At 38.4% G+C, this 10,000-nt stretch overlaps 1 protein-coding gene across 1 annotated transcript in view; it reads right to left on the bottom strand.

Annotated features, from left to right (window-relative positions):
- Positions 1-10,000, bottom strand: part of pgfb (placental growth factor b) — a 36,469-nt gene that overhangs the window by 655 nt on the left and 25,814 nt on the right. The window contains exons 2-7 of the mRNA XM_079833430.1: positions 6,899-6,935; positions 5,470-5,666; positions 4,707-4,786; positions 4,465-4,494; positions 4,319-4,381; positions 1-559 (exon numbers count right to left, since the gene is read on the bottom strand). The exon at positions 1-559 is cut by the window's left edge and continues 655 nt beyond it. Of these exons, the coding sequence (XP_079689556.1) occupies positions 538-559; positions 4,319-4,381; positions 4,465-4,494; positions 4,707-4,786; positions 5,470-5,666; positions 6,899-6,935 (429 nt within the window). The 3' untranslated portion in view covers positions 1-537. The remainder of the gene's footprint in view (positions 560-4,318; positions 4,382-4,464; positions 4,495-4,706; positions 4,787-5,469; positions 5,667-6,898; positions 6,936-10,000) is intronic.

The raw sequence follows: 10,000 nt of genomic DNA, 5'->3' as shown, positions 1-10,000 counted from the left end.
GTCTAGGAGTAGTTGTGATAAGACAGATGAAAATAGAATATCTTTGGCATTGTTTGTTCTGTGTTTCCTCCTGGATTTATGAACAAATACACAATGGCTTTTTTAATATATTGATTAATGGAACACAACCAGTTGTACTTCAGTGGATTTTAATAAATAAGGGGGAAGACTTGGAAAAGCTGCCAGCTAAACCAGCTCCACTACTATTACTAAACTACTTCTACTACTACTAATGTTATCAATATAACACAATACAATAGCAATCTTATTATATTATAATAATATAAGTCCTTAGGGTTTAAGTCAGTCTCAGATTTTAGGTTTGGTCTTCTGTTGTTTTTCTTCTGTAGAGACTAGCACAACAGGAGTTTCCTGTTTAGATCACTTGACAGAAGCCCCGTCACCATAACAACTCTGCATCTGGGATCGTGGGGTGCAGAGCAGTGGCAGTATCCATAAGTGAATGATGAGGATGGTGAGGGTCGCACAGAAGGGGGCGGGTGCACGTGATTGGCTGGCATCACGGCGAGACAGCGTTTACCTACGGGGAGGCTGACACCTGTAAGAGAACACAATTCAAGGTAAGTGCAGCACAGAAAGCAATACAATCTTTGTCCTTGTGATCTTTAAATACATGAAAAAAATTTCTTCTTTTTTTTAAATGTCACTGAAATGTGAAGACTTAGAGGGATAGTTCACCCAAAAATAAAAATTCTGTCATTAATTACTCATGTTGTTCCAAAGCCATAAGACTTTCGTTCATCTCCAGAACACAAATGAAAATCATTTTGATAAAATCTGAGACATTTCTGTCCCTCCATTGACAGCTACAAAACTACCACTTTGACACTTCAAAAAGTTAAACATAAACAGAAGCTCAACTGAACCTGCTTGAGAGAGAACAAACCTTGTTGTTTCTTGCAGAAGCTAAAACGTGCTGCGTAACACGAGAATGAACCTCATTGGTTCTTGAGGAAGCTCAAACGTGATGCGTAACACAAGAATGAACCTCATTGGTTCTTGAGGAAGCTCAAACGTGATGCGTAACACAAGAATGAACCTCATTGGTTCTTGTGGAAGCTAAAACGTGCTGCGTAACACGAGAATGAACCTCATTGGTTCTTGAGGAAGCTCAAACGTGATGCGTAACACAAGAATGAACCTCATTGGTTCTTGTGGAAGCTAAAACGTGCTGCGTAACACGAGAATGAACCTCATTGGTTCTTGAGGAAGCTCAAACGTGATGCGTAACACGAGAATGAACCTCATTGGTTCTTGTGGAAGCTAAAACGTGCTGCGTAACACAAGAATGAACCTCATTGGTTCTTGTGGAAGCTAAAACGTGCTGCGTAACACGAGAATGAACCTCATTGGTTCTTGAGGAAGCTCAAACGTGATGCGTAACACAAGAATGAACCTCATTGGTTCTTGAGGAAGCTCAAACGTGATGCGTAACACAAGAATGAACCTCATTGGTTCTTGTGGAAGCTAAAACGTGCTGCGTAACACGAGAATGAACCTCATTGGTTCTTGAGGAAGCTAAAACGTGCTGCGTAACACGAGAATGAACCTCATTGGTTCTTGAGGAAGCTCAAACGTGATGCGTAACACAAGAATGAACCTCATTGGTTCTTGAGGAAGCTAAAACGTGCTGCGTAACACGAGAATGAACCTCATTGGTTCTTGAGGAAGCTAAAACGTGCTGCGTAACACGAGAATGAACCTCATTGGTTCTTGAGGAAGCTAAAACGTGCTGCGTAACACGAGAATGAACCTCATTGGTTCTTGAGGAAGCTCAAACGTGATGCGTAACACAAGAATGAACCTCATTGGTTCTTGAGGAAGCTAAAACGTGCTGCGTAACACGAGAATGAACCTCATTGGTTCTTGAGGAAGCTAAAACGTGCTGCGTAACACGAGAATTAACCTCATTGGTTCTTGAGGAAGCTCAAACGTGATGCGTAACACAAGAATGAACCTCATTGGTTCTTGAGGAAGCTAAAACGTGCTGCGTAACACGAGAATGAACCTCATTGGTTCTTGAGGAAGCTCAAACGTGATGCGTAACACAAGAATGAACCTCATTGGTTCTTGAGGAAGCTAAAACGTGCTGCGTAACACGAGAATGAACCTCATTGGTTCTTGTGGAAGCTAAAACGTGCTGCGTAACACGAGAATGAACCTCATTGGTTCTTGTGGAAGCTCAAACGTGATGCGTAACACGAGAATGAACCTCATTGGTTCTTGCTGAAGCTCAAACATGATGCGTAACACGAGAACTAACCTAATTGGTTCTTGAGGAAGCTCAAACGTGATGCGTAACACAAGAATGAACCTCATTGGTTCTTGAGGAAGCTAAAACGTGCTGCGTAACACGAGAATGAACCTCATTGGTTCTTGTGGAAGCTAAAACGTGCTGCGTAACACGAGAATGAACCTCATTGGTTCTTGAGGAAGCTCAAACATGATGCGTAACACGAGAATGAACCTCATTGGTTCTTGTGGAAGCTCAAACGTGCTGCGTAACACGAGAATGAACCTCATTGGTTCTTGAGGAAGCTCAAACATGATGCGTAACACGAGAATGAACCTCATTGGTTCTTGTGGAAGCTCAAACGTGATGCGTAACACGAGAATGAACCTCATTGGTTCTTGCTGAAGCTCAAACGTGATGCGTAACACGAGAATGAACCTCATTGGTTCTTGCTGAAGCTCAAACATGATGCGTAACACGAGAATTAACCTAATTGGTTCTTGCTGAAGCTCAAACGTGCTGCGTAAAACACGAATGAACCTCATTGGTTCTTGTGGAAGCTCAAATGTGATGCGTAACACGAGAATGAACCTCATTGGTTCTTGAGGAAGCTCAAACGTGATGCGTAACACAAGAATGAACCTCATTGGTTCTTGAGGAAGTTCAAATGTGATGCGTAACACAAGAATGAACCTCATTGGTTCTTGAGGAAGCTAAAACGTGCTGCGTAACACGAGAATGAACCTCATTGGTTCTTGTGGAAGCTAAAACGTGCTGCGTAACACGAGAATGAACCTCATTGGTTCTTGTGGAAGCTCAAACGTGATGCGTAACACGAGAATGAACCTCATTGGTTCTTGCTGAAGCTCAAACATGATGCGTAACACGAGAACTAACCTAATTGGTTCTTGAGGAAGCTCAAACGTGATGCGTAACACAAGAATGAACCTCATTGGTTCTTGAGGAAGCTAAAACGTGCTGCGTAACACGAGAATGAACCTCATTGGTTCTTGTGGAAGCTAAAACGTGCTGCGTAACACGAGAATGAACCTCATTGGTTCTTGAGGAAGCTCAAACATGATGCGTAACACGAGAATGAACCTCATTGGTTCTTGTGGAAGCTCAAACGTGCTGCGTAACACGAGAATGAACCTCATTGGTTCTTGAGGAAGCTCAAACATGATGCGTAACACGAGAATGAACCTCATTGGTTCTTGTGGAAGCTCAAACGTGATGCGTAACACGAGAATGAACCTCATTGGTTCTTGCTGAAGCTCAAACGTGATGCGTAACACGAGAATGAACCTCATTGGTTCTTGCTGAAGCTCAAACATGATGCGTAACACGAGAATTAACCTAATTGGTTCTTGCTGAAGCTCAAACGTGCTGCGTAAAACACGAATGAACCTCATTGGTTCTTGTGGAAGCTCAAATGTGATGCGTAACACGAGAATGAACCTCATTGGTTCTTGAGGAAGCTCAAACGTGATGCGTAACACAAGAATGAACCTCATTGGTTCTTGAGGAAGTTCAAATGTGATGCGTAACATGAGAATGAACCTCATTGGTTCTTGAGGAAGCTCAAACGTGCTGCGTAACACACCCACACAAAAAAAATATACTATATATATATATATATATATATATATATATATATATATATATATATATATATATATATATATATATATATATATATATATATATATATATATATATGTATATATATATATATATATATATATGTATATATATATATATATATATTTTTTTTTTTTTTCACTTATTCTTAATCCTTATCAAGTTAATCACGAAGAACTGGAAAATACAGTACAAGACAGCTAAAGGGTAATAAATACTGGTTTTCATCAATGAAAGTCATTTTTAATCGTCAATAAATTAAATGTTAATAAATTAAAAATATATATATTTAGATTTAATTTCATTCAGAAAAGTATAGTTAAAAAGGGATGTTACTTAAGTGTACAATGTACTTTATGCTCATCAATGCTAATTAGAGTATTGCATTGTTAGCTTAGCAACAAGCTAACGCATTTAACTTACCTATCGCAGTCTTTCACTCTTTGTTTCTCCTTCCTTTTTCTCCCTCTATTTCTGGGTTTCCATCTACAACAAAATAAAACATCACTGTAATCCAACGTGTCAATCACCAAAGTGTAATTGCGTATAAGTGTAGAGCGACGTGTTACCTGTCTTGTTTTGTTGTAGGTTTTCTTAGTCTTGGCATCACAGAAATCACGCAGTGTCAAAAAGAAAAGCAGAGGGACTATTACAAACACAGTTTTTTGTACTTGATGAATTCAGTTCATCCAGAAAAAAATGCAACATTTATGTTCAATATTCATATCTATAATAACAATGCACAGCTGTATCACAAAATAGCTGCATGCAAAACATGCGGTTAGATACAATGAATTGATCTTTTCCTTACCTACATTCACAGGCTTTGTGCTCCACAAAGGTCATCTCCACATATTCCTGTCCCTGCTCTGCTGGCTTAATCTTTAATAACTGAAAAAGTCATAATATTAATATCCATCGCAACAGTGTGCCTGACACAGACAAAACAATATCTCCTACAGATAAGGATACAGATATTACTTTAGTGAAAAAGCATACAATGCCAAAGTTACCTCCAACAATCAAGGCCATTTTTATATATTTAGGTCATTATAATAATGTAATGTAATATAATACATTTACCGGCCAAAGGTTCAGTCTGGTGGTGGTGTAATGGTGTGTTATATATTTTCTTGGCACACTTTGGGACCTCTTAGTACCAACTGAGCATTGTTTAAACACCACACATCTTCTAAACATGACAATGAGTTCACTAAACTCAAATGGCCTCCACAGTCACCAGATCTCAATCCAATATGGATGAGTAGCCAACATATGCAGCAACTGTGTGATGCTCTCATGTCAATAAGGACTGAAATCTCTAAGGAATATTTCCAGGACCTTAATGAATCTATGCCATGAAGAATTAAGGCAGTTCTGAAGGCCAGATACTAGCATCTACCTAATAAAGTGGCTGGTGAGTGTATAATATAATGTAATATTTAGGGTAAGTCTAAGTACATTGTGGAAGCCAGTTCACTCCTCGGAGTGATAAATGTGAAAATAAGACACAATTGTGAGCTATAAAGTCGCAATTACGCTTCTTTTGAAACAGTAAGCATTGTTGTTGTTACCTGCATAGTGGTGTTAGAAGTGAGCGTAGGGTGACACTCCAGGTTCTCATCTCCACAGCAACCAGCGCAGCGGACCAATGGCACGCAGGCGGGGCTGAAAATGTGCTCCACCTCCCCAGGGTACTCCTGAACGACTTCCACTAGCTTCTCTATAGTGCGACAGAAGCTTTTCCCCCAAACCTCTTGAAAGAGCATCACTGCGACACAGCAAAAGACATATGAGACAATCACATGACATTTAAAAGAGTGCAAGAATACACAAGAAGCAATCACTGAGCATTTGGAAGCAATCATCGCTCAACAGATAAGCTAGATGTATAAAAATGCAAGTCATTCATTTGCGATGAGAACTTGTCACAGAACCCATAATAATGTGCCTCATTAGTAATAATGTGCCTTCATTGTTATTAAAAGTCTGAACTTCACACTCTGGTTCAATCAATTAATAGATTTTTAATACTTTTGTTTTTATTTCTCAAAGCAAATGTACACGACACACATTTATATCTGCAGACATGTACATCTAATGTAGATTTTCTTTTCAAAATCTCTGGGAAAGGCAACAAGAAAAAATTCTGCAGTGTGTGTGTGTGTGTGTGTGTGTGTGTGTGTGTGTGTGTGTGTGTGTGTGTGTGTGTGTGTGTGTGTGTGTGTGTGTGTGTGTGTGTGTGTGTGTGTGTGTGTGCATATCCTGTTTTTAATTAATCAGGATATCTCAAAAGAGAATGTCCTATGTGGTTTTGCAGAGAAATGGCTCTTTATTACCAATTTTGACTTTTTATTGTCATATTACTCTTGCTAGTGTAAGCTTCTCTCTTACATTAAAATAAAGATTTATTTGACAGTAAATTTGTTTAAAAAAAACAGCCCAAAAGTGTACACATGGCAAATAAAAGGACTTTTATATTGTACAGTCCCTTTGTACAGTTCCTGAAAAATATAATTTTTCTCATCTGTCTGATCCTCATAACAAAACAAAAATGTTAAACAAAGATGGATTTTTTTTAAATTTTTTTAACTACATTCATTGAACACAAAGAATGGAGTTTCATATTATTCTAAAAGAACCTTTATGCCAATAAAGGTTCTATATAAGGAGAAATGTTTAAATGATTGCATAATACTTCCATGTTCAATTGTTTATTTCATTTTTTTTTCTAGTGAAAAAGTAGGTTTATGAGCTGTTTAATTCATAAAATGTAATACAAATTAAAAATGTAATAAAAAAATCCCATGACGTGAACCCCTAAAAGGTTCTATAAAGTGCCTGACGGAACCCTTTAAAGTTCTATATAGAACCTTTTCTTCTAAGAGTGTATCATCTAAAAAAGTTATGTAAAAATGTAGTAAGTGTGGAAAAATAAACCAAATATAGGCTACTGATGTAAACGCATTTAATGTGTTTTATGTCATGAGATGATTCTCTTACCTTTAGCAGTGCTGTTTACATTTACTAAGGAAGAACTCTGCAAAACAAAGGTTAAAAAGAGACAGATTATAAAATAATTGATACTCTATAAGAGTATTAGGCCTACATAAAGGCCATGATTAAAAAAAAAGTGTGAATGCACATTCATTAATATAAAAATTCTGGAGAACATGCATAATACATGTGTCCGCAGCAACACACAGACACAGTGGCGCAGTAATACTGATGTAATGACAGGTGTGTTTGTTGAGTAATTTACAACAGCTTCGAACGCAGATTAACCAATCAGAATCAAGGACTGGACTATCCGTTTTATAAACTGGGTTTTTCCGCAGGGTCTCAACTCTCAATAGGGTCTACTTGGTTTTACTTTTCTGATACATGAACTTTATGGGACTGTGGGAAAACAAAAAAGGTTGAGCGCACAGCCTTATGAGTATATTAAATTGTATTTTAACTTTACCTTAACTTTAAAATTGTTTAACTTTAAACAATTTTTGTGTAATCTGATGCCCATTTTGAGAGCACGCCCTGGTATATGTAACTGCTGTAGGCCAGTAAGAGCTGTGGGTGTAAATCTCACTCGCCTGGCCTCAAAAGACGTTCTAGCGACGGAGACCCCAGTTCGTATCCCGCTCTGAGCGGGTCAAGTAGGACCGATTACATTTGGTGTCGTGACCCGGATGGGAGTGACGTTTCGGGGGTGTGACGGACATGGCCAGTAAGACCTGTGTGTGTAAACCTCACTCCCCTGAACTCAAAAGGCGCTCTATTGACTGCCGCTACGGCCTGCGTCCTTGTTAGAGTGCCCGCCTACCACGCCGGAGACCCCAGTTCGTATCCCGCTCTGAGCGGGTTGAGTAGGACCGGTTACATTTGGTGTCATGACCCAGATGGGAGTGAGGTTTAATGAGGTGAGTGTAACTATCATAGGCCAGTAAGAGCTGTGTGTGTAAACCTCACTCCCCTGAACTCAAAAGTCAATCTAGCGACTGATGCTAGTGGCTGCAGACTTTAGCGTCCTTGTTAACGGACCTGCCTCGCACCCTGGAGACCATGCTTCGAATCCCGCTTGGAGCGAGTTGAGGAGGACCGGTTACATTTGGTACTTTATGTGTGGTAACCGTTTTATAAAAGCAATAATCTCAGTGAAGCTGTGGTTTACAGTGAATTTAGAGTGTTGTGCCTGCCTTGGCTGTTCTAAATTCTTAGTAAACCACGGGCCCCCATTGCTTTTATAAACCAGCATTAATTCAATGTTGCTTCAGGCTGGTTATGCTGGTCTGGCTGCTGGACCAGCATAGTCATTCTTTTCCCAAGCAAAACTGAGCTGGTGTAGTTGGTCCACCTGCACTTCCCATGCTAGTGACAAACAAAAAGCATCCCATCCCCATGCTGGATTTTTCACTGACTTAAACGACAGGGCCTTTAAACAACAGCCCTCTCTGGTGGCAAGAAACAATAAAGCATGTTTTTACATGACATTTACTGTGTGAAAGTCTCTCTAAAACTTTGGTACTGCGCACAAAAACATATTTTTTTTGAGATAACCTAAAATTTGGCACAGAATTTGTTCAGATATTTAGCTTTGATTTTCTAGAAGTTTTAGAGTTGAACATGTTTTGTAAAATGTATATTTTATATAAAATATAAATATATATATATATATATATATATATATATTTTACATGTTCATAAACTTCTATAACTTGTTTTAAATTTTACTTTTACGACTTATATAGTGATGGCCGATTTCAAAACAAGGCTTTATGAAGCTTCAGAGTGTTATGAATCAGCGATTCAAATCATGATTCGGATCACGTGTCAAACCGCCAAACTGCTGAAATCACGTGACTTTGTCCCTCCGAGCCGCTGATTCGATACAATCCGAAGCTTCATGAGCAGTGTTTTGAAATCGGCCTTCACTATTTAAGTCGTTATTTAGTTTTTGCCGCACCAAAATATTTGTCGTCACTTTATAATATTAATATTGAACCAAAGTACTCATATGAACTGATTTAAATACGTTTTTAGTACATTAATGGATCTTGAGAGAGGAATGTTATTGCTGGCTATGCAGGCCTCACTGAGCCATCGGATTTCAACACAAATATCTTAATTTGTGCTCCGCAGATGAACGGAGGTCTTACGGGTGTGGAAGCGAGTAATAAATGACAATATTTAAAAATTTTTGTGAACTAACCCTTTAAGTAGAAAAAGTCATATTCAAGTCTATGCTCAAAAAGTGGGACAGTTAACATGTTAAACATCTTTTTATTTTCACAAATGTTGAAAATAAAAAGTTGTTAATCTCAGCAAGACACTGGCACTTCAGGACTAGAGTTGAAGAGCTCTGAAATACAACAAAGTGTTTTGTATTTTGTGTCTGTAAAGTTGCTTTTGAATAGCTGTCCTATATCGGTCAAATTGACCCACAAACAGCAAGAGTGTATAACATTTTGATATGCACATTTCTCAACGCAGCAGCATGTTGAAACTTTGAATGCATGTTAATGACCCTAAATGAGAAAAGGTCACACAATTTCAAGAAAAACAATGTAGGTTAGATAGTATTTCAGATAGATTGAAAAAATACAATTATAGCTAATTTTTACCATTTGTGGCATTCAAAAAATATTTTGTATTGAAATAAATGGGGAAAAGCTAATTTTTTTAGCTTCATAGATTAGTAAAAAACTAAAATAAAATATAACCAAGAAATTTTATTATTTTGGGTCTCTACAGTTGCCTTAGAACATTAAAATATGCGGGTCAAATTGACCCGTGAACATCACGAAAGTTGTTTCTGACAACTTAAAAATCAAAACAGGTCAAATTGACCCGCAACATAACACAAGGGTTAATGAATAATGCTAATAATGATATGTTTTCCGCTAAGCTTGTCATAGTAAATTCTGGGATTGCCTGCATACAGCCTTGTGTCTTTAATTATGAACGCTGTCTAGTTAGGCAGCAAGAGTTCAGTGGCAGACAGGGATAAAGGCAGGCCTATTCTACACTGCAGGTCTTTCAGACATGAGAAGGCAGGCTCTTGGCATCTCCATGCTCCTTTGGTCTTGAACAGAAGAGCAAGGTTCACAA

The sequence above is a fragment of the Gobio gobio genome, assembly GCF_949357685.1.
Source record: "Gobio gobio genome assembly, chromosome: 13".
In the NCBI taxonomy this organism is placed as follows: domain Eukaryota; kingdom Metazoa; phylum Chordata; class Actinopteri; order Cypriniformes; family Gobionidae; genus Gobio; species Gobio gobio.
Note: the sequence above shows the minus strand (reverse complement) of the source record. Positions and strands in the feature narration are given on the sequence as shown.